Here is a 24,383-nt window from a genome sequence, read left to right as displayed (position 1 = left end):
GTCAAATTTCACACACCTGTAATGTGCAAGCAGGATAACAGAAACCCAAGATAAAAAAAATATTAATATATCCAAATAAAAATATCAAATTCTGTATAAGGATTGCATGCGAGCAGCAGTTTGAACACACAAACGCTGTTTATGCACTGTTTATTTTGCGTAGGAGTTTACCCACCTATTGAGGAAAAATACATTTTAAAAAAATTATAGGGAGCATTACTTTACTCACAGCAAATGGCGATCCGCGTTAACCCACCTATTTTTTAACACTTAGTGATTCATATTCTTAAAGAGCAACTCTGCACGATGTGAAACAGCGACACTGTTCGCCCCAGGGCCTTTATCATTTTTATTCTGTTAACAAAACGGAGGAGAGGAGCATCCAGCAGCGTGGTAAATAACTTAGTTGTAATATCCCAAACAGACATGGCAGCTTCACCATTAGGGATTCAAGCATTACATGTACCTTGTAGAATGCCTGTGATCATTAGACAAGGACTGCATCACAAACCACATAGAACATTCAGAAATAAATATATTAGAACAGATGTGAATGACATGTAGATTAAAGCTCTAAATCGGCGAGGTCATCTATAAAATAGCCTCCAACACTCTACTCAGCAAACTGGATGTAGTCTATCACAGTGCCATCCGTTTTGTCACCAAAGCCCCATACACTACCCACCACTGCCACCTGTACACTCTCGTTGGCTGGCCCTCGCTTCATTACTCGTAGCCAAACCCACTGGCTACAGGTCATCTACAAGTCTCTGCTAGGTAAAGCCCCGCCCTATCTCAGCTCGCTGGTCACCATAGCAGCACCCCACCTGTAGCACACCCTCCAGCAGGTATATCTCACTGGTCACCCCCAAAGCCAATTCGGTCGCCTTTCCTTCCAGTTCTCTGCTGCCACTGACTGGAACGAACTGCAAAAAAAAATCACTGAGGCTGGAGATTCCCACCACTCACATTCTAAATTAGGGAAGAGGGTACAATTTGGGACAAAGCCAGTATGTTGTGGAATTGGAGTGGTTCTAACCTCTGCCTAAACCCTCCAAGACACTAGTGACCTCTACAATTCTATGTCCCCAGTCTTTCCCAGCTTGGTCGTTAGACAAACACACCCAGCCCCCCCCCCCCCACCCCACCATTCCACATTTGGTTCACTCCAACACTTGATTCAACTAGTCTTCAAGCATTTGATGAGTTAAATCAACTTATGCTGGAGATTGAATATCTAAACCAAATGTAGAATGGGCAGGGCCCCCCAAAAAGAGAATAACAGTCATACACATTACGTACGGGCGGTCCCGGGAATCAAACCCACTACCCTGGCATTGCAAGTGCCATGCTCTGCCAACTGATCTAAAGAGGACCAGCTCTCTAATCGCTCAATCATTCATTCCGGGGAGCCACACAGATAATTTGTAACTCCCTCATGTTGCAATTAAAAGGGCCATAAATAGCAACATGATTGGCACCATTAAGTCATTCAAAACATGTCTTCGATCATTGATTACAATTATGGAAACCGGGTACCAATACAGACGTTGCCGTTCACTGCATAAGTAGGATCTGCTTTCCCCAACTAATCTTTACCTTAACCCCTAGCATGTAAAAATGACCTGGTTTCAAAGTGTCCCCCCCCCCCCCCTAAAAAAAAATACTTCAGCTGCGCTTGATTGAGTTTCCTGACCCCAATTGGATCTAATCCCAGATGGTGACCCAAAACAAATCCGACCATGAATCAATTTTCGAATCCATTGGGCTCCTACAGGCAGAAACTCAAACAGGATGTACCCGCGACTAGAACCATTCACAGGTCTGTTTAATCAGAATCCACACTTCAAGATTGTTTTGATTACGCGGACTGGGAAATGTTCCGGGAAGCCTCAGAGAATAACACCGATTTAAAAGGCTGACTCGGTGAGTGAGTTTATAAGGAAGTGCATTGGAGATGTTGTACCCACTTTGACTATTAAAACCTACCCTAACCAGAAACCGTGGATAGATGGCGGAATTTGCGCAAAACTGAAAGCGCAAACCACCGCATTCAACATGGAAAGATGAGGCAGGAATAACTATATTCCTAGTTAAGGCAATCAAACAAGCGAAATGTCGGTTTCAGGACAAAGTCGCAATTCAATGGCTCAGACACAAGACGTATGTGGCAGGGTCTACAGGCAACGATCAGGCTACAAAAAGAAACCAGCCACGTCACAGACACTGGTGTCTTGCTTTCAGACAAACTAAAAACCTTTGCCTGCTTTGAGGGAAATGCATTGCCACCGACGGGGCCTGCTACCAAGGACTGCGGGCCCCCTCTCTCCTTCTCCGTGGCCGACTTGAGTAAGTCATTTAAACGTGTTAACCCCTGCAAAGCTGCTGGCCCAGACGGCATCCCTAGCCACGTCCTCAGAGCATGCACAGACAAAAACAGTAGTGGGCTTGATTACCAACAACGACGAGACCCTCGGAGTGTGGTGTCAGGAAGACAACCTCACACTCAACGTCAACAAAACAAAGGAGATGATTGTTGACTTCAGGAAACAGCAGAGGGACTACCTATCCTATCCACAAATGGGACAGTAGTGGAAGGTTAAGTTCCTCGAAGTACACATCACAGACAAACTGAAATTCTCCACCCACACAGACCGTGTGGTGAAGAAGGCGCAACAACGCCTCTTCAACCTCAGGAGACTGAAGAAATTTGGCTTGTCACCTAAACCCACAAACCTTTACAGATGCACAATTGAGAGCATCCTGTCGGGCTGTATCACTGCCTGGAACGGCAACTGCACCGTCCTCAACCGCAAGGCTCGCCAGAGGATGGTGCGGTCTACACAACACATCACCATGGGCCAATTACCTGGCCTCCAGGACACCTACAGCCCCCAATGTCAGAGGAAGGCCAAAAAGATCAAGGACAACAAATCACATTTTATTTGACACATTCGCCAACTACAACAACAGGTGTATTACAGTGAAATGCTTACCACCCGAGCCACTGCCTGTTCACCCAGCTACCATCCAGAAGATGAGGTCAGTACAGGTGCATCAAAGCTGGGACAGAAAGACTGAAAAACAGCTTCATCTCAAGGCCATCAGACTGTTAAACAGCCATCACTAACACAGAGGCTGCTGCCTACACAGACTCAAATCATTGGCCACTTTAATAAATGAATAACTAGTTTAATAATCTTTATTTATTCATTTCATATGTATATATGGTATTTTATACCATTTATTTTATCTTGGCTATGCCACTCGGCCATCACTCATCCATATGTTTATATGTACATATTCTTATTCCATCCCTTTACATGTGTGTATTTGGTAGTTGTGCAATTGTTAGATTTTACTGCACTGTCGGATCTAGAAGCACAAACATTACACTCGCATTAACATCTGCTAACCATGTGTATGTGACCAATAACATTTTATTTGATGTGTACCAAAACCAGATGAAGACTGCAATGTTCCTCTTACAGTAAGCTAAAATTATTTGACCTACCAATATGATCCAACTCACATTTTTACCCTTCCTTGCAGTTTGCGTCAAAGATGAGAAATTCTATTTCAGAGTATATGGCGTATCCCCAGAGTCTTTGCAAACTAGAAAGGTTATTCAACTTGCCACACAGGCCTCCATTTTGAAAACCGACTATACATGTTACATCATACACCTTCCGGAAATCTTCGATCTGTAGTTTCACTTTTGGCAACAATATATATATATAATAATAATAATTAAATAAGTTTAGACTTGGCAGGACAGAGGGTCGTCACAAATATACAGCAAACAATATCTTCAGTATTTGTGTGTGTTCCCTTTACATCATTGTAGTCAACGTAATGGTATCAGGCGCTGTATGTGTTAAGTGTGTCAGTAGTAGTGCTGATCTAGGATCAGGTTCCCCTTGTCCATGTAATCTTATACATTGTGCTCTAAAAACGGCTAAACTAAATCAAAACAGATCCTTTCAACAACAAAAAATGTGCATGGTAACACCAAGGGAGAATAGTCATGCACGGAGAAACAGCTGCGCTGATTGCGCTCTATCCATTCGTATAGCAGAATCTACAGAGTGAGACAGACCTGCCCAAATTATGCAGCGCATTAGACATGTTTGCATAAGACACACCTCGCCAATGTTGTTGAAAGAACCCTTGACCTAAACCTTTATCAAGCGGCCACTTGCTGATGTGATTGAGAGTGAGCACAAGAGTGACACTTTTTGGCAAAATTATAATTGAAACAATGCACACTTGCATTACAACTGCCACTTGTCAATATTCCACATTTCAAAAGCCATTCGTGCGCATCTTGTGTCCCGCTGCGACCTGTTTTGTAATATAATTTGCTTTAGACCATGGTGGTTACTCTGCTTCGCCTCGTGGCTATGATCACATCACAGCCATGACAAATTTCATAACACATGGCCTCATGTATTATTGTCTAAATGAAACTCTGCCAGACAGATGCACACTACGGTAATATTTAAAAACTGCACCAAAGCACTTTTCTACTCACCAGTGACTTGAAAGTTGATTTAGCTAACGTGGCCTGCCTGCGCAACGTGCCTGCTAGCTAATAGCTAGCTTCATAGACAGATGGAACTAGCTAGTGATTGTGGGCACTGAAACAGCATGTATACTTTATTTGCAATGTTTGACAGCTTGCTGAAGTTAGACATGTTCTCATAAATCAGTCCTGAGCGCAGCATCAGCTGACTTGATACACTCCGCAGTGCACTACTAGCTTTCTTCCAAATGTTTTTTTTACTTGAGAAATACCGCAAAATGCCTTAGCTCAGCATTTCCCAAACTCAGTCCTTGGGACCCCAAGGAGTGAACATTTTGGTTTTTGCCCTAGCACTACACAGCTGATAAAAATAATCAAAGCTTGATGATTAGTTGAATCTGCTGTGTAGCGCTCAGGTAAAAACCTCAAATGTGCACCCTTTGGGGTCCTAAGGACTGAGTTTGGGAAACCCTGCCTAAACGAGATGTGGAATTGAGTGACTAAGACCTCTGAAAACTTTAAAATCAACTAGATTTCTTGATTTATTTAGATTATTTTGAGGGTGAAATGTTGCTAGTAACTTAAGGGATTGAATTCCTTAACTACTAGAATGGCCATTCTGACAATGATATATCAATTGCGTAGATATTCCATAATAAATAGCTAAATGAATAAATGTGTTAAAATGTAATAAACCTCAGGACAACAAATGTAAATCAGTCAGATGTTTAATCTAATTTTTCCTGCAGTCTGAACAGCCAAAAAGTGCACGAAATCTGACATTTCAAGCCACCTTCTGGCCATGCGACTTGTCTGATTGGTCCAATCTGTTTGATTTTGCCTTCACGTGGTTAGATGTTATTTAGCATATCTTGTTGCTTGCTAGCTACTCTGACAGTTTGACAAAAAAATGGTGGTAGGTAGCTAACTAGCTTGTTAATTGTTTACAAACGAGTGAATGTGCTAGAAAGCTGAACAGCTTCCTAGCTAGCTGCGGCTCGCCAAATAGGACCTGCTTGGGAAGTTTGATAATCTTATCTGAGGCTTTAAATGTGTTCTTAGACTGATTTTGAACATTCAAAGCAACTGGGAAAGGTCCATGGCAGGCATTGTTGCCTTACCTTGCTACATAACTTGAGTGATATGAAGCGTGAGCAACAATCAGCCTACACCACTACGCACACCCCTGTCATTACTATGACAACTAGCGTAGCTATGAAAGAAAGTGACTGCCTTCTGAACACACACAGATCTGATGTGGTCACCTGTAACTTAACGTTTGGCCAGTATTCCATAACGGATTTGAGCATTAATGCCTTCAGTGTGAACGAGGCTTAAGACAGTTGCCTTCCCAGCTAATGTCCCATCCAAACTACACCTAAACTATATTAAAACCAATTTCAATGTGAGATTGACCCATCGTCATACACATAGATGTGTCCTTAAGACAAGATGACATTGACAATGGGTGAAAATATTATCAATTGTCAAACTGAGAATTAAGAGACTGCTAACCAGTGTAGCGTGACTTGACAAATAAGGAATCAGCAATAGACATTTCGGGGAAAAATACCTTTTTTATTCTGTATTTATGCTGTAACATTTGTGTGTGTTGACTGGTCGGGCAGAGGAATAAGCGTGTGATGTCTGCTAAATTAACAAGTTGATTTCATTGGCATGGCACAGCCAATGTCTATTAAGCACAGATAAAAACGCAACACGCTATTCTGTTATTTTTAAATACATAGTATCATGTTTATGACCTTTGTGATTGTGTATATGAAAAATGGATTTATTAGACTGGTGTCTATTGATACCCATTTTGACAGGCATGGCTCTTGGATGTAGAAATGCTCAGAAAGTTGTCTTATGATATTGTTACATTCTAATGGACACTAGATTAACCAAGTTGAATTCTTCCCAAAGGGTCGTTACAGCTGTAATTCAGACCAAGACATGGCTTCCCCCGTGGTTGTATTCATACCCCACTTTGGGTGGAGTCTCCTGATCTCTAAACATTACATCATTCTTTCTAAGCAGGGAACTAAGCGATACGAGCCCTCAACGGTTTCTCCCCTTATCAGTACTGTCACATGCGATTGTTTTCCCTGCACTCAGCCCCTCCCGAGCTTCATTACGGCACCCCTCATGTCACCTTTGTAACTTATGTTCCTATACTCTGAGTATAACAATGTTCAAAGTTTACCCCAGAATCCAACAATATTTATCTTAAAAGTACTGCTAGTGTAAAATACACACATTTAGAAAAAGTCAGGGACAGGTGGATTCAAGGTTAAAATTACAAAATTGAAAACAGTCAGATTAACCGTCTTGGTGGTTCTAGTGTTAATGAGGAAGCAGAAAAATACATACAGAATTTGTGAGTACATATTGTGATGTACATATTACCTCAACTAACCTGTGCCCCCCCGCACATCGACTCTGTACCGGTACCCCTTGTATAATGCTTCGCTTCTGTTATTTTATTGCTGCTTTTTAGTCATTTGTTATTTTTAACTTAACTTGTTTTTCTTAAAACTGCATTGTTGGTTAAGGGCTTGTAAGTAAGCATTTCACTAAGGTCTGTTGTATTCAGCGCATGTGACAAATAAAATTTTATTGCCGTTAGGTGTGGTTCCCCATATCAGAACTGCATCTTGCATTGAAGGACAAGAAAACACCAGTATGACTGGTGAGAGGTTAGGATAAACAGTCTAAAAGAAACTTACCTGAACCATTTCTATGCCTCGTTTCCTAAGGGAAAAGGAGAAAAGGAACCCTCATTACAACTTCGTGGCAATAGAGAATACATCAGATAAGTCCTTTTAACATGTCTACTATGAGATAGCTGGCCGAAACCCTCTCACATTGACATGACAGATGGGGATAATAAAAAGTATATTTTAAATTCAAATTTGCGTGACAAACCAGCCGTAACACGACCTTAAGCACACAGCAAAGACAACACAGGAGTGGCTTCGGGACAAGTCTGACTGTCCTTGAGTGGCCCAAGCCAGAGCCCGGACATGAACCTGATCAAACATTTCTAGAGAGACCTGAAGATGGCTGTGCAGCGACGCTCCCCATCCAACCTGACAGAGCTTGAGAGGTTCTGCAGAGAAGAATGAGAGAAACTCCCCAAATACAGTTGTGCCAAGCTTGTAGCGTCATACCCAAGGCTATAATCACTGCCAAAGGTGAGTACTGAGTAGTGTCTGAATACTTACATAAAATGTGGTATCTCAGTTCTTTATTCTTAAAAATGTGGGGGGGGAAAACTAAAACATTATGGGGTATTAAGGGTACAGTCGTGGCCAAAAGTTGAGAATGACAAATATTAATTTCAGTCTGCTGCCTCAGTTTGTATAATGGCAATTTGCATATACTCCAGAATGTTATGAAGAGTGATCAGATGAATTGCCAAGTCCCTCTTTGCCATGCAAATGAACTGAATCCCCCAAAAACATTTCCACTGCATTTCAGCCCTGCCACAAAAGGACCAGTTGACATGTCAGTGATTCTCGTTAACACAGGTGTGAGTGTTGACGAGGACAAGGTTGGAGATCACTCGGTCATGCTGATTGAGTTTGAATAACAGACTGGAAGCTTCAAAAGGAGGGTGGTGCTTAGAATCATTGTTCTTCCTCTGTCAGCCATGGTTACCTGCAAGGAAACACGTACCGCCAGCATTGCTTTGCACAAAAAGGGCTTCACAGGCAAGGATATTGCTGCCAGTAAGATCGCACCTAAATCAACCATTTATCACATCATCAAGTACTTCAAGGAGAGCGGTTCAATTGTTGTGAAGAAGGCTTCAGGGCACCCAAGAAAGGACAGTGAGGTGATGACCTTGTGTCAAGAAGGGCAGCAAAGAACCACTTCTCTCCAGGAAAAACATCAGGGACAGACTGATATTCTGCAGAAGGTACAGAGATTGGACTGCAGAGGACTGGGGTAAAGTCATTTTTTCTGATGAATCCCCTTTCCGATCGGTTGGGGTATCCGGAAAAAAGCTTGTCCGGAGAAGACAAGGTGAGCGCTAGCATCAGTCCTGTGTCACGCCAACAGTAAAGCATCCTGAGACCATTCGTGTGGGGTTGCTTCTCAGCCAAGGGAGTGGGTTCACTCACAATTTTTCCTAAGAACACAGCCATGAATAAAGAATGGCATCCTCAGAGAGCAACTTCTCCAAACCATCCAGGAACAGTTTGGTGATGAACAATGCCTTTTTCCAGCATGGAGCACCTTGCCATAAGGCAATAGTGATAACTAAGTGGCTCAGGGAACAAAACATCGATATTTTGGGTCCATGGCCAGGAAACTTCTCAGACAATCCCATTGAGAACTTGGTCAATCCTCAAGAAGCGGGTGGACAAACAAAAACCCACAAATTCTGACAAACTCCAAGCATTTATTATGCAAGAATGGGCTGCCATCAGTCAGGATGTGGCCCAGAAGTTAATTGACAGCATGCCAGGGTGGATTGCAGAGGTCTTGAAAAAGAAGGGTCAACACTGCAAATATTGACTCTTTGCATGAACTTCATGTTATTGTCAATAAAAGCCTTTGACACTTATGAAATGCTTGTAATTATACTTCAGTATTCCATCATAACATCTGACAAATATCTAAAGACACTGAAGCAGCAAACTTTGTGACAATTAATGTGTCATTCTCAACTTTTGGCCACGACTGTAGATTGAGACAAAAAAAAACGATTTGATCCATTTGAGTAAGGCTAACGTAACAAAACGTAGAAAAAGTTAAGAGGTCTGAATACTTTCCGAATGAACTGTATATACACCCATTGATTCTTGAAGAATATATTATTAATATATAAAGTCAAAACATTTAGCAACTAACTATCAAGTGGCAAGTTTTAGCATGTGCCCCACTTGTGGTTTTGTTGAATTAAACTCATTTTTGACAGTATGAACACAATACCACAGTTCAATTTTATTCCATAGGTTGGGCTCTGCATTATGCAGCAGTTGCAAAAGCATATTTTTCACTGGCTGTCCAATAGTTAAATACAACGATTGATAGGCAGCATACATTCAAGCAATTCATCCATTATTGGGTTAAAATACACGTACATTTGTTAAGTCATCCACCACAATCGCTAAGGCGCCAATAGCTAAATGAGAGAGCAGCAGGGCGACATATCAATGCGCTATGTAGATATAAATAATAAGTGATATCCATTTCTTCCCATAGGCTACACCACTGCGGTCGTCCTTACCACCAAGCGTTTACTCAACTTGGATATCTTTGGATGCCGACATCCGTTGAACCATTGGAAGACCTAGCTTGGACTGTAGCCTAGAAGAGCATATTCCTACTATTTTCCCGCGATCCATCAAATGCATTTGGTGTGTCATAGTGGTCTCTGACTCAACATACACCTCGTTTCAAATGCTGATTTGAAAGTCATTAAGAAAACAAAACGTTGAATGATTTTTTCGCAAACATCCTGTCTGAATTTAAATGCAATCTAGTTAAATGTCGCTATAATCTGATTACAATATTTTATCTGGTAATTTAACGGATTACATTTACAGTTAATTTTTTTAAATAATTCATTACTCCAACCATTACCTGGTTATGGATTAATTTCCTCTTTTTTAAACAATATCCTGACATTCTAAAAGCAAATATTTTGAAGGAAAAGGGTCTGGATTTTTATTATTTTGTTTGCTTGCTGTCCACTTGAGTCACTGCCACTATTGCTAAAAGACAGATCAAAAATTACTGTGGGGGCAGAGGTGTTCCAAAAATAGGGGAGGGTTGTCAAACTTTTTTGGGGGCTTTGGGAGGGTTGTCTGTTATATACATCATATTTTTTACCCTTTTTTTCTGCTCAATTTTGTGGTATCCAATTCGTACTTAGTCTCGTCTCATCGCTGCAACTCCCGTAAGTACTCGTGAGAGGCGAAGGTCGAGAGCCATGCGTCCTCAAAAACACAACCAAGCCGCACTGGTTCTTGACACAATGCCCACTTAACCCGGAAGCCAGCACCAATTTTTCGGAAACACTACACCTGGCGACCATGTCAGCGTGAACTGCACCCGGCACACCACGAGTCACTAGTGCATGATGGGACAAGGACAGCCCTGCTGGCCAAACTCTCCACTAACCTGGACGACGCTGGGCCAATTGTGCCCCACCCCATGGGTCTCCCCGTCACGGCCGGCTGCTACAGAGACTGGACTCAAACCCAGAACCTCTAGTGGCACAGCTAGCACTATGATGCAGTACCTTAGACGACTGCGCCACTCAGGAGGACACACACAAAAAAACAATTGTGCACAGGGGAGGATAGTGCATTTTTTCTTGGTTTACATTCAAGCTACTGCTCATATTCTCCTTATAAATATTGGCTTGACTTAGTTTTGATATTCTAAAGTTTAGAAACGTTGAAGGTTTGGTATAGTGTGGCTATTCAACTTTAGCTACTGCAGGCCTATGATATAACGGCAGTGCACCCCGGTGCTCCAACTGACTCCGACAGTTGAACTTGAGGTGAGGAAGTCTGGTAGACCTGAAACAGAGTTAATCCTATAAACTAACAGTAATACATTAAACGAATTTGCCTCCTCCTGTAAAGCAGATGCAGTAGCCATCTGACCAAGAAATGCATGTCGGTGTTGTAGCATGCCACCAGCATTTCGCTCTCTGGGGTTATGCCTAGGCTTTTCTTCCACACAAAGTATGTGGACACCCCTTCAATTAGTGGATTCGGCCACTGTCAACCACACCCGTTGCTGACAAATTTATAAAAATCGAGCACACAGCCATGCAACCGCCACAGACAAACATTTGCCTTACTGAAGAACTCCGTGACTTTCAACAGGCACAGGCCTAGGATACCACCTGTCCAACAAGTCAGTTTGTCAAATTTCTACCCTGCTAGAGCTACCCCGGTCAACTTTAAGTGCCATTATTGTGAAGTAGAAACGTCAAAAGTGCAACAAAGGCTCAGCGGCGAAGTGGTAGGCCACACAAGCGCACAGAAGGGGACCGCAGAGTGCTGAAGCTTGTAACACGTAAAAATAGTCTGTCCTCGGTTGTAACACTTACTAACGAGTTCCAAACTGCCTCTGAAAGCAACGTCAGCACAAGAACTGTTCATCAGGACATCATGAAATGGGATTCCAAGGCCGAGCAGTCACACACAAGCCTAAGACCATGGGCAATGCTAAGTGACGGCTGGAGTGGTGTAAAGTTTGCCACCATTGGACTCTGGAATAGTGGAAACACGTGGTCTGGAATGATGAATCACGCTTCACCATTTGGCAGTCCGAAGGACAAATCTGGGTTTGGTGGATGCCTGCAGAACGCTACCTGCCCGAATGCATAGTGCCAACTGTAAATTTGGGTGGAGTTGTAATAATGGTCTGGGGCTGTTTTTCATGGTTTGGGCTAGGCCCCTTAGTTGCAATGAAGGGGAAAAAAAATGTTTTACCCCTTTTTTCTCCCCAATTTCGTGGTATCAAATTGGTAGTAGTTAGTCTTGTCTCATCGGTGCAACTCCCGGACGGACTCGGGAGAGGCGAAGGTCAAGAGCCATGCGTCCTCCGAAACACGGGGCGGCAGGGTAGCCTAGTGGTTAGAGCGTTGGACTAGTAACCAGAAGGTTGCAAGTTCAAACCCCCGAGCTGACAAGGTACAAATCTGTCATTCTGCCCCTGAACAGGCAGTTAACCCACTGTTCCTAGGCCGTCATTGAAAATAAGAATTTGTTCTTAACTGACTTGCCTGGTTAAATAAAGGTAAAAAAAAAATAAAATACAACCCAACCTAGCAACACTGCTTCTTGACACAATGCACAGCCAAACCAGAAGCCAGCCGCACCAATGTGTCAGAGGAAACACCGTACACCCGGGATCTGGTCAGCGTGCACTGCACCCGGCCCGCCACTGAAGTCGCTAGTGGGCGATGAGACAAGGATATCCCTGTCGGCCAAACCCTCCCTAACCCGGACCAATTGTGCGTCACCCCATGGACATCCCGATCGCGGCCGGCTGCGACAGAGCCTGGGATCGAACCCAGAATCTTCCTGTGGCACAGCCTTAGACCACTGCGCCACCCACTGCTTATGAAGGGAAATCTTAACACTACAGCATTCAATGACATTCTAGACAATTCTATGCGTCCAACTTTGTGGAAGACCCTTTCCTGTTTCAGCATGACAATGCCCCCGTGCACAAAGAAAGGTCCATACAGAAATGGTTTGTCGAGATCAGTGTGGAAGAACTTGACTGGCCTGCAGAGCCCTGACCTCAACCCCATCAATCACCTTTGGAATGAATTGGAACGTCGACTGCGAGCCAGGCCTAATCACCCAACATCAGTGCCCGACCTCACTCATGCTCGTGGCTGAATGGAAGCAAGTCCCAACATCTAGCGGAAAGCCTTCCCAGAAGATTGGAGGCTGTTATTGCTGCAAAGGGCAGGACCAACTCCATATTAATGCCCATTATTTTGTAATGAGATGTTCCACGAGTATCCACATACCTTGGGTCATGATTGATATCAATTTTTTTACTGACATAAAAATCAATCCAAACTGTTCAGTGGCCAGTTGATGAATGGAAAGAGACCTGTTAAAAATGCTGAAGTGGTAACGTCGATAGCCACGCTTAGAAACAGTGTTAAGTTATTTTGGGTCGTAAACATTTGAGTTAATTCTGAGGGTGGGGAGGGTGTTCAATTATTTTACAGTACAAGGGGAGGGTCATGTGAAAATATTTGCTGGTCCAAGTGAAGGTGTCATTAAGGCCCCCCCCCCCACCGTGCGCTAGTCCGGCTCTGCAGAGAGAGAGACAGGAAGTGTTTGACAAGTCACAACCACAACAATCTAATCAGTTCAAGTAAAATATGCCTGCCCATAGGTTGTGAACCACAGGGTAAACATTGCTGAAAAGGGAGACCAGAAGTGTTGTTATCGTGGAGGTTGAGGAACAGTGACACTGTCCCTTTAGTCTTTCTTATCCATACCCCCATCTGAAGGAGTGGCTTTACATAGTGATGCCTTACAGTATTTAGAGAACGCTCTCCACTGTGTGTGTGCGCGACATGCATGGGTTTAAGTGCTGAGCCATGTGACATTTCTTGATGTGTTAAACGTCATGGAGAGGAAATTCCCAACTTCGGCATTTAACACTACTATACTGCTTGAGACCAGGCTGCAAACTTGGGCCAATAACGTCTATTACCTACAGAGCAACAGGCGTAGGGTAAACCCACTTTAGCAAAAGACTATGACTTTCCAGTACTTTGCCACATTCACTTTTCAGTTCCTGGCTTTAACAATAAGAAGGGCTGAACACTGCACTTGCCCATAGCATAGTCCGAGGTACAGTTGGGTCAAATTACTGGCACCCTTGATAAAGACATGCAAAAAAATACTGTAGAAGATAAACATACAAAGCTCTGAATTTGTATTTTAAAAAACTGTATTTTATACAAATACAATTGCTCAGAGAAAGATTGTTTAAAATAAATCTCAAAATGAGACGTCAAAGGTAATGGTATCCTTAAGTTACCTATAAATAAAATCAATTAAACCTGCATTATCATTCTAATTGATATTAAGTTAATCTCATTAGAATTGTGGCCTTCCATAGCTTCCTGTTTCACTGGGATATGTAAAATGAGGTAACATGCACAGGGCTCTAAATAACATTTTTCATTAGTAGCACAACAGAATTAAGAGCACCAGAAAATACGACTTTTTAAAAATCGATTGAGTGTATGAATTATAGCTAAATCTGAAGCACATATGCCCTAGAATCTAATTTGTAACCATGCAAATAAATTTGCTAAAATGTTGATACAAATACCTCTCATTGAAATGTCATTTGTGGAATATTGTTTTGTTTACATTATGTAAAAACTATTGCATTGAATGATGCATTGCATTGAAAACTGTTCACAGTCTCTTTAAGAGCACCAAGTTTGTGATGAGATGCAAGATACAGTATCGCATTCTTTCATTGGTATGATTATTGATCTCCTGAAGAAGCCATCACTTTTCCTTTCTTTCTGTGCCCCCAAATGTTTGGATATACTGGTAAAGTTACCAGGTTGTAAGCTAACAAGCTAATGAGGTAACACACGTGACGGAACAAAGTGTAAAAGAAATGCGGACAAGAGTGGTTTAAAAACAACCTGTGCATAAAATAATATTTTACCTACCGTAAAATATGGTGGTGGGATATTTTTCATCCACTGGTCCTGGGACCGTTAAGGTTAACAACATGAACTCTACCAAGTATTGGGACATTTTATCCAAAAACCTGGTTGAAAATTGGCCACAAGTGGATCTTACAGCAAGACAATGTCCTCAATCACACATAAATGTATAATTGACCACAAAAATCAACATTTTGTAATGGCCATCTCAGTCTCCAGACTTGAACCCCTTTGAAAACCTGGGGTTTGAATTGAAGAGGGCAGTCCATAAGCGCAATGGAGGAAAGGGCAGATCCCTCCCAATGAGTTCTTCAATATAAAACCGTATTACTGGTGAATGTGTTTGTGGTTTTTGACAGTGTTTTCTTTCTTTTGGGAATTTTGTATTTATATTGATGTGTGCATTCTCTAATTCTGGGCTCATAAAAGAGACCTTGGACTCTGTATGACTCCTTGACAAAATAAAAGGTTAAATAAAACAGGCTAAGTGTTGTTATACTCACAAGGGGAGGGTGCACAAAGTACTGAAAACAGGGGTGCCAATAATTTTGACACCTAGCTTATTTTATTAATTGTTAAACAAAATATACACTGCTCAAAAAAAATAAAAGGGAACACTTAAACACAATGTAACTCCAAGTCAATCACACTTCTGTGAAATCAAGCTGTCCACTTAGGAAGCAACACTGATTCACAATAAATTTCACATGCTGTTGTGCAAATTGAATAGACAACAGGTGGAAATTATAGGCAATTAGCAAGACACCCCCAATAAAGGAGTGGTTCTGCAGGTGGTGACCAAAGACCACTTCTCAGTTCCTATGCTTCCTGGCTGATGTTTTGGTCACTTTTGAATGCTGGCAGTGCTTTCACACTAGTGGTAGCATGAGACGGAGTCTACAACCCACACAAGTGGCTCAGGTAGTGCAGCTCATCCAGGATGGCACATCAATGCGAGCTGTGGCAAGAAGGTTTGCTGTGTCTGTCAGCATAGTGTCCAGAGCATGGAGGCGCTACCAGGAGACAGGCCAGTACATCAGGAGACGTGGAGGAGGCCGTAGGAGGGCAACAACCCAGCAGCAGGACTGTTACCTCCGCCTTTGTGCAAGGAGGAGCAGGAGGAGCACTGCCAGCGCCCTGCAAAATGACCTCCAGCAGGCCACAAATGTGCATGTGTCTGCTCAAACGGTCAGAAACAGACTCCATGAGGGTGGTATGAGGGCCCGGCGTCCACAGGTGGGGGTTGTGCTTACAGCCTAACACCGTGCAGGACGTTTGGCATTTGCCAGAGAACACCAAGATTGGCAAATTTGCCACTGGCACCCTGTGCTCTTCACAGATGAAAGCAGGTTCACACGGAGCATGTGACAGACGTGACAAGAGTCTGGAGACGCCGTGGAGAACGTTCTGCTGCCTGAAACATCCTCCAGCATGACCGGTTTGGCAGTGGGTCAGTCATGGTGTGGGGTGGCATTTCTTTGGGGGGCTGGGAGCCTGACGGCCATTAGGTACCGAGATGAGATCATCAGACCCCTTGTGAGACCATATGCTGGTGCGGTTGGCCCTGGGTTCCTCCTAATGCAAGACAATGCTAGACCTCATGTGGCTGGAGTGTGTCAGCAGTTCCTGCAAGAGGAAGGCATTGATGCTATGGACTGGCCCACCCGTTCCCCAGACCTGAATCCAATTGAGCACATCTGGGACATTATGTCTTGCTCCATCCACCAATGCTACATTGCACCACAAACTGTCCAGGAGTTGGAGGATGCTTTAGTCCAGGTCTGGGAGGAGATCCCTCAGGAGACCATCCGCCACCTCATCAGGAGCATGCCCAGGCGTTGTAGGGAGGTCATACAGGCACGTGGAGGCCACACACACACACTACTGAGCCTCATTTTGACTTGTTTTAAGGACATTACATCAAAGTTGGATCAGCCTGTAGTGTGGTTTTCCACTTTAATTTTGAGTGTGACTCCAAATCCAGACCTCCATGGGTTGATAAATTTGATTTCCATTGATAATGTGTGTGTGATTTTGTTGTCAGCACATTCAACTATGTAAAGAAAAAAGTATTTAATAATAATATTTCATTCATTCAGATCTAGGATGTGTTATTTTAGTGTTCCCTTTATTTTTTTGAGCAGTGTATTTGAGAAATTGTATTAGTACAAAATAATATTATTTCCCACTTTGTTGGAGCATACACTATAGTCCAGTATTTGTATAATTTATTTTATACAGTCTCATCTTCATCAAGAGTGCCAATCATTTTGGACCGGACTTTGTCATGTCCAATCACTGGCTTCAGTAAAACGTCATTGGCCATCTGAATAACCAGTAAAACCTGTCTGCCAGGTAGCCTCTCTGAATACATGTTAAGACAAGCTTGCCACACCCTGCAATTTCTTGAAGTTTTTGGTAAAAATACATTATTATTTGTTTTTAATTCAGATTTTTTTAGGGGTTGCTGCAGCACCCCGGCGATGGGTCGAAGTGGAAAAATCTGGATGAAAAACACTGACTGTAATCTAATCACATTGATATTATTATGCATGTCCGACTAGGGAAAACGACTAAACTATCATTCTAGAAGGCAGCGCTATAGCCTATTGAAGATTCCAAGGAACAACATGATCACCGAAATAAGTATGTGATATTTCTCGATATTTGCGTTCAGCGAGCACATGAATTGATTTGGGCAGGAACACACCACACATTTTCTAATGCTTGAGTTCCTGCACATTATGGAACATTGGCTTAAAATAGTGCCGAGTTGTGGCGCCCAAAATGAGAACCGGCACCTATTTCAGTCCAAGTCGAGCATTGAGTCCCGTACCACTGTGTAATTGAATGTGGTATAAATAGGTGCAAAGCCCTGTAGCCTACATTTCAGCAACAGGTTTCACACGGTTAAAGTCGTGAAACCATTGTGAAGTGACGGAAAACTATTGGCTTAACTTCACGAATACGTTCCTGGTTACATAATGTATTGGTAGGCTAATAGCCTGTTAAATGTTCTTACCTGCACATGTCCACAAATACCAGGAAATTCATCTTTTTGATCTTCTTCTCGCTGAGCCAGTAGCCCACTCTTCTGCCCTTCAGAAGAGTCTGCATCTCAATATTATGCGTTGGTGCCCTTGCTGACAATGACATAATGAAAGATAGTTATTCATAAAAGCCAGCTCTTCTTGCCGTTGTTGTGCCAACGATAGCTAATTCTCCCCTGAAATGTTTTCATTCTTGCAAACTGTGAGACCTTTAAACACCCTAGACAAGATATGTATTCCAGGTATGCACCATAGGCTACTCCAGCTGTATTTCAGGAAAATCTGGTTACCAACAATCCTTAGTGCATGGAACTAATTGACCATGATTTCCCTTCCAATTGTCGCTCTCTTGCACAAAGTGCCGATATTCCGTGCCAGAAACATTTGCTTTGAGAAATTGAATGCCTTTACACACGAGTCATTTATAAGTAATCTAATTAATTTCTTGATGTTTATCGGATGAAGTAGCCTAAATCTGACTCCAGCCGTGAATTGTTGTGGCTGAAAATCGTCGGCCTACAAGTGCTGTAAACCTTCCGCGAGCTTGCAAGCGTCTGTTGTGCGCATAGGAACAGGAAAAATGCGCACTCCATTGCTTTGAATCACAGGCAGAGGGGGAGACCGAGAGCGCTCGATTGTTTTTGGAAGTGGCCGATATTGGACTTGTACAAAGTAACTTGATCAGTTTCTGTTTATGAAATATAGGAAAAATGCATAGAACCTCTTCAAATTAGTGTTAGGCTATAGTCATTAATTGTAGCCCAGAAACCACCGAAATATAACAACAATAGGCTATTTTAGGTTGATACTTGCTAGCCTACAAAATTAGACACCACGTACCTTTATCTGGTCTTCACCGCAACAGGTTCCTTGATTGTTGGTTCAGATGACCAGTCAAATAATTGCAAGAGAACCTGATATGCCCAAATGGTCAGCTCAGAAAATATGATGCATTGGACGCTATTCCTATAATAACAAGCCCAGATGAATTGTGAAAAGCTTTTAATAAACTTTAATGGCGTGCTATCACATCAGTGGGAGGAGGCACCAATTAAGTTACCTATTGGGTGACACAATCAGCTCAGTTGTCAAATCACTCAATCCATAGATTGAGGTGGGTGAAATGGGGAAAATATGCAAAAGTGAACATAGTCAAAATTGTGCACAATGTCTAAATAAACGTTGATGATTGTTGGATGATATCCACACAAAACGGTAGAAAGATAATAGCGGTAGACTACTAGGCTAAGGTGCACTGCTCACATAGCGACATCTAGGGGTAGGCTATACTTTTGACAGACAACGGGTAGACTATATATTGGAATGATTTTCATGGCATGCTGCACTGTATGAATGTGGATGTGCAACACAAATGCATACAATTTTGCGTGCATGAAGTGCCTTCTTAAATACGTATATATCGCCCTTAAAAAGACTATATTCTAGTAGCCTACACAAGCAACAGATCTTATTTCAACTTTTGTTACGCTGTTGTATCCCGAATATCGGGTCGTCACCAGTTACCAAAAAATACATGCCTGTAACTATAAATAACAAAAACAAGTTCAACGATTTTACCGAGTTACCGTTCATATAAGGAAATCAGTCAATTTAAATAAATAAATTAGGCCCCATATACATGGATTTCACATTGTCCGTACATTTGCCACATTCAAAAGTACTAGGAATTCGGAATAATACAACGTCAAACCATGACGTCAGTGATCTGCAGGTCGAAAATCTAGAAAGAGGCCCGAGTTCACCAATTGGAATTCCGAGTTGGATGACGGTTCAAATCAATTATTTCCATTCGGAGCTCGTTTTTTAAATCTGAGTGTCAGTTGATTTGAAAGCACTAAAGTTAGAAATGTGCAAATTCCCAGTTGTTTTGAACCCGGCATTAGTCAGTACGGTGCATTCTAGGAAAACTCGGACAATGATCTCTCGTCTTCAAGGAGTCAAAAACCCAACATGAGCACGAATTAAACGAACAAGAAGCTCAATATTAAAACATAATTTCCAGGATTTTAGATAATTAACTTGTACTTTCGAGGAAAATTATGCAGGTTTCTCGACTTTTAGAAGGGATTACGCGACGATTAGTTTAGCGACCTGTGACGCAAACTGACGGCTGGGCGGAGCGTTATACATTTCTCCATTCATTTCCTGTTGGCATATATGCCACGTTCATAACAACTGGAATCTCGGAAACCCCGACTTCCAAGCGTTCAATATAACTCGAAAAAAACCGAGTTCCGACAAAGAAAATTCGTTGTGAACGGTCACCCAACTTGGAAGTCGGAAACAATCTTTCAAGACTTTCCGACCTGAAGTCAGAAGTCCGAGATTTCCGAGTGCCCAGTTGTCATGAACGCGGCATTATCTCATTTTCTAATATCCCTGGTCAGTCATATGACAAGGAAGAAAGGCAATCGGTGTTGTTGTTGGTTTATTAAATGGCCTGGGGTTATGAAATAATATGAACATGGATTTAAAATGAAATCACAGCAAGTTGCCTCGTCAACGAAACTGTTTGTCATGTAAAGAAAGGTGAGCTTCATGGCTAGCTAATGTTACACACTTTCCATCTGTCAAATCATGTGGTCTACCATTTCAGCTAACTAGGCTTACGTTAACCTAACTGCCTAGCTAGTTAGCCAGAATCCGACTAGATGTTAATTACATGCTCTCTCTAGTCGTAACGCGGCGCGAGATATAATGTACCTCAATCCAGGGATGGGAGATGACATTGTACTCCTAATTTTCCGAACTAACAAATCTAGAAGATTCAAATACAGCAAGGTTTTCGTCAGCATTCTAGGCTAGCTAATGCTATAGCAGCCCATTGGATTCTATGAAAATGCGACGCCTAGCGTTGGGCGTGAGTAGTTACCGGAAGGCTTGTCGAATCAAATGGGCTGCTGTAGCATTAGCTAGCCAAGTATGCTGACAAAAAAACTAGCAGTCATTAAAATCTAGCAGTATTTTAATCTTCTCTATTTGTCAGTTGGGATAATTAGGAGTGCAATGCCATTGAGGTACATTTTCCGTGCCATATCTCACGCCGGATGCGCGTTGTCCTGGTCGTGGCATCAGCAACGTTTCGACTAGACTAGAGAGATAATATGATTGATGAACAGGGCCTAAAATTAACACCTGCCAAATGCGGGTAGGTTTTAGCATTGGCGGGTAAAATGTATATTTCATCAGCCACGTTGGCGGGTGGTCAGGGCTCTACAGTGCGAGCATTTCACTCGCCTTTGTGAAAAAAAAAGTTTGGTATGATCACATTTATAGTAAAATAACTGCCGCATAAGCAGTATTAAGTGTTTCCTCCGTGTTGTTTCATAGCTGTTAAATTAATCGCACAAAGTCAAATAACTACGAATCCTATATGTGACTGACCTTCGATCTTTTGTAGCCTCCAAGCTAGAAAATGGTATGAGGAACAATGGGAAAGTAATTCTGCTTTGAAAGTTAATCAACTTGTAACCTCACTTTTGAGAAAATGGCCCTTGAATGTTTTGGTACACCTACTGGAGAGCTCTTCTTTGTCTACATCCACTCAGCATCGTTCACACCCTCTTTCCCACCTATCTTTTTAAGGATTCACATGCGAGGCCATGTTCTAAACAACCAAAGATTTCAAGACTAAAGGCTGGTTTATACTACAGGTGTGTTTTGTAAATTTAATCTGGAGTGCCAGAGTGTGCTCTGGGTGTTCGTATACGTTGTCAGATTGTCCATTCGTAAATTGAGTGTTTCGCTCCCGGAGTGTTCAGCCTGGTGCTGTAGAGAGCTACCTGAAGAAGCGGCCCAGCCCATAAACGTTAGCTAGCTGGCTTTATCCCAGTGTTTGTCAGTTAGTCCATCACCTTGGCATTGGATTGTCTGCACATTGCTGGCTAGATAGCTAATGTTAGCTGGCTAAACAGAGTGGAAAAGCATCTGTCATATGAAGATTTGACAGCCAACTAGCTAGCTAACTTGGCTCTTTATCCATGGCAGCGCGCACACTGGATCCTCTGGCCGAAGAGTAGGGTTCATCCAAGCGTTCTGTTCTAACAGTAGCAGCCAAGCACCCAAGCTAACGTTGGCTAGCTTGCTAGCTACTTCCAGACACAAAAGCGAGAACAGGTCACTCTGATCATTTTACTCACCCTAGCAGAGTTGGTTAAGCTGTTTTTATGTTATCCACAGTATTAGTGACTGCAACTGTGCTGCTGGCAACAATTTAATTGTTTTTCTGCCAACATTTACTGACACTGGCCATGTTCAACGGCTGTTGAGCGTTCGTAAATTTGTCAGTTATTCTACACTCAGACGAGAGAGTTCTGAAATCAGAGTAGATAGCCCGAGTGAATTTACCAGCTACGTCTATCGACAGTTGTCGCAGTGACATCATGAACATTCTATTGAAATGGTTACTTGCATAGTAGTGGAGTCTTTTGTTTAGACATCTAGCTAGCTAGTTAAACAATGAACCATAATCCCAACTCATAACATAGCTAGCTAAAATTAGGCTATAAACTAGCAATGCAAATGTCTCTGAGATATAAATAATATTACTATACAGATCATACACAATGTTAGCTAGGGACCCAGCCAGCTAACATTAGCCTAACTTGAAATTAAAACAACTTTCTGATAAAATTAGAAATGTGTAATATCTGGAAATGTAGCTAGCTAGACTATCTTACCGTATATGTGGATGGACGCTTCTCCCTCTGTCACGGATGCCATGGTTGTCCTTAGTTTGAAGATGTAATCCGGAGACAGGTGTTTTATACAACCGCCTTCTGTGTGTTCTCTTTTCGTCTCTGTTGGCATATTTGCAATCAAACGGCAGATTTTTCCCTTCTCTTTAGCTTTCAAACTCTAATAACAACTCGGTCCTCCAGAAAGGGGTGAGCAACACTTATGCAGTTCTACGTGATATCTTGAAAAAAAAAGGATTGTTAGAAAGGATTGCCAACACATACTGACCAGCTCATGATCAAATCAAATACATTTGTATTTGTCAAATGTGCCGAATACAACAGTAAAATGCTTACTTACAAGCCCTTAATCAACAGTGCAGTTCAAGAAATAGAGTTAAGAAAATATCTACTAAATTAAACTAAAGGAAAAAATATAAAATAAAAAGTAACACAAAGTAACAATAACGACGCGATATACAGTGGGTACTGGTACCGAGTCAATGTGTGGGGGTGCAGATTAGTTGAGGTAATTTGTACATGTAGGTAGAGGTAAAAGTGACTATGCATAGATCAAATATTTAAAAAACAGAGAGTAGCAGCGGTGTAAAAACAAAGGGGGGGGGGGGGATCAAATGTAAATAGTCTGGGTGGCCGTATGATTAGATGCTTGGGGGTAGAAGCTGTTTAGAAGCCTTTTGGTCCCAGACTTGGCGCTCTGGTACCGCTTGCCGTGCGGTTGCCGAGAGAACAGTCAATGAATTTGGTGACTGGAGTCTTTGACTGTTTTTTTGGGCCTTCCTCTGACACGCCTAGTATATAGGTCCTGGATGGCAGGAAACTTTACCCCAGTGATGTACTGGGTGGTACACACTGCCCTCTGTAGTGACTTATGGTCAGATGCCGAGCAGTTGCCATACCAGGCAGTGATGCAACCGGTCAGGATGCTCTCGATGGTGCAGTTGTAGAACCTTTTGAGGATCTGGGGACCCATGCCAAATCTTTTCAGTCTCCTGAGGGGGTAAATGTGTTGTCATGCCCTTTTCAGGACTGTCTTGGTGTGTTTTGACCATGACAGTTTGTTGGGGATGTGGACACCAAGGAACTTAAAATTCTCAACCCACTCCACTACAGCCCCGTCAATGTTATTGGGGGCCTGTTCGGCCCTCCTTTTCCTGTAGTCCACGATCAGCTCCTTTGTCTTGCTCACATTGAGGGAGAGGTTGTTGTCCTGGCATCACACTGCCAGGTCTTTGACCTCCTCCCTATAGGCTGTCCCATCGTTGTCGGTGATCAGGTCTACCACTGTTGTCGTCGGCATGAAGCAGCAGCGTGTCCCCTGAACGGTAACATTAGGTGAGAAGCCTGACCACGGAGATGGGTGAGAAGGTGATGTGGGTGTGGTCACAAGCATTCTATTATAAAGGCTGTCATGGCTAACTGCAATATTAGGGTATTGTTTTTTTCTTAAGACTTGTCATTTGTAGTAAAGTCTAGGCAACAAACATTGGATTGCTTTCCTACGTTTTTTTGCTGTGAGTTAGTTTTGCACGCCCAATTTTTCAGTTTTTGATTTGTTAAAAAGTTTGAAATATCCAATAAATGTCGTTCCACTTCATGATTGTGTCCCACTTGTTGTTGATTTTTCACAAAAAAATACAGTTTTATATCTTTATGTTTGAAGCCTGAAATGTGGCAAAAGGTCGCAAAGTTCAAGAGAGCCGAATACTTTCACAAGGCACTGTATTTAAAGGGCAGCGGACCCCAACCCACAACCCCACCAATTTTTTAACTGGTCGTTCAGAATAGCACTGTTTTTGTTTAATTGACTGTTAAAGTAAAACATCGTACTGAATGTAGCCAAAATGTTGTTGTTTTTGACCCATGGGTGGCCAACTGGGTAAGAAAATGGG

General features: G+C 42.4%; 2 protein-coding genes across 9 annotated transcripts in view; one reads left to right on the top strand and one right to left on the bottom strand.

Annotated features, from left to right (window-relative positions):
- Nucleotides 1–19,810, bottom strand: part of itpk1a (inositol-tetrakisphosphate 1-kinase a) — a 63,641-nt gene extending 43,831 nt beyond the window's left edge. The window contains exons 1-4 of one of the 7 annotated variants that reach the window (XM_021612218.2): nt 18,834–19,810; nt 18,614–18,739; nt 17,746–17,866; nt 7,255–7,279 (exon numbers count right to left, since the gene is read on the bottom strand). In XM_021612218.2, the coding sequence (XP_021467893.1) occupies nt 7,255–7,279; nt 17,746–17,840 (120 nt within the window). In that variant the 5' untranslated portion in view covers nt 17,841–17,866; nt 18,614–18,739; nt 18,834–19,810. Of the gene's footprint in view, nt 1–7,254; nt 7,280–17,745; nt 18,368–18,613; nt 18,740–18,833 lie in introns of those variants that run through there. The other 6 variants (XM_021612221.2, XM_021612220.2, XM_021612219.2 and 3 more) reach the window with 6 other exon arrangements.
- tmem251 (transmembrane protein 251) overlaps nt 17,209–24,383 on the top strand; it is a 10,274-nt gene continuing 3,099 nt past the window's right edge. The window contains exon 1 of one of the 2 annotated variants that reach the window (XM_021612223.2): nt 17,209–17,369. The gene's annotated coding sequence lies outside the window, so the exon portion shown is untranslated. Of the gene's footprint in view, nt 17,370–20,152; nt 20,324–24,383 lie in introns of those variants that run through there. The other variant, XM_021612222.2, reaches the window with a different exon arrangement.

This window comes from Oncorhynchus mykiss, chromosome 8, assembly GCF_013265735.2.
Source record: "Oncorhynchus mykiss isolate Arlee chromosome 8, USDA_OmykA_1.1, whole genome shotgun sequence".
Lineage (NCBI taxonomy): Eukaryota > Metazoa > Chordata > Actinopteri > Salmoniformes > Salmonidae > Oncorhynchus > Oncorhynchus mykiss.
The sequence above is the reverse complement of the archived record's forward strand: the minus strand, read 5'-3'. Positions and strand labels throughout refer to the sequence as shown.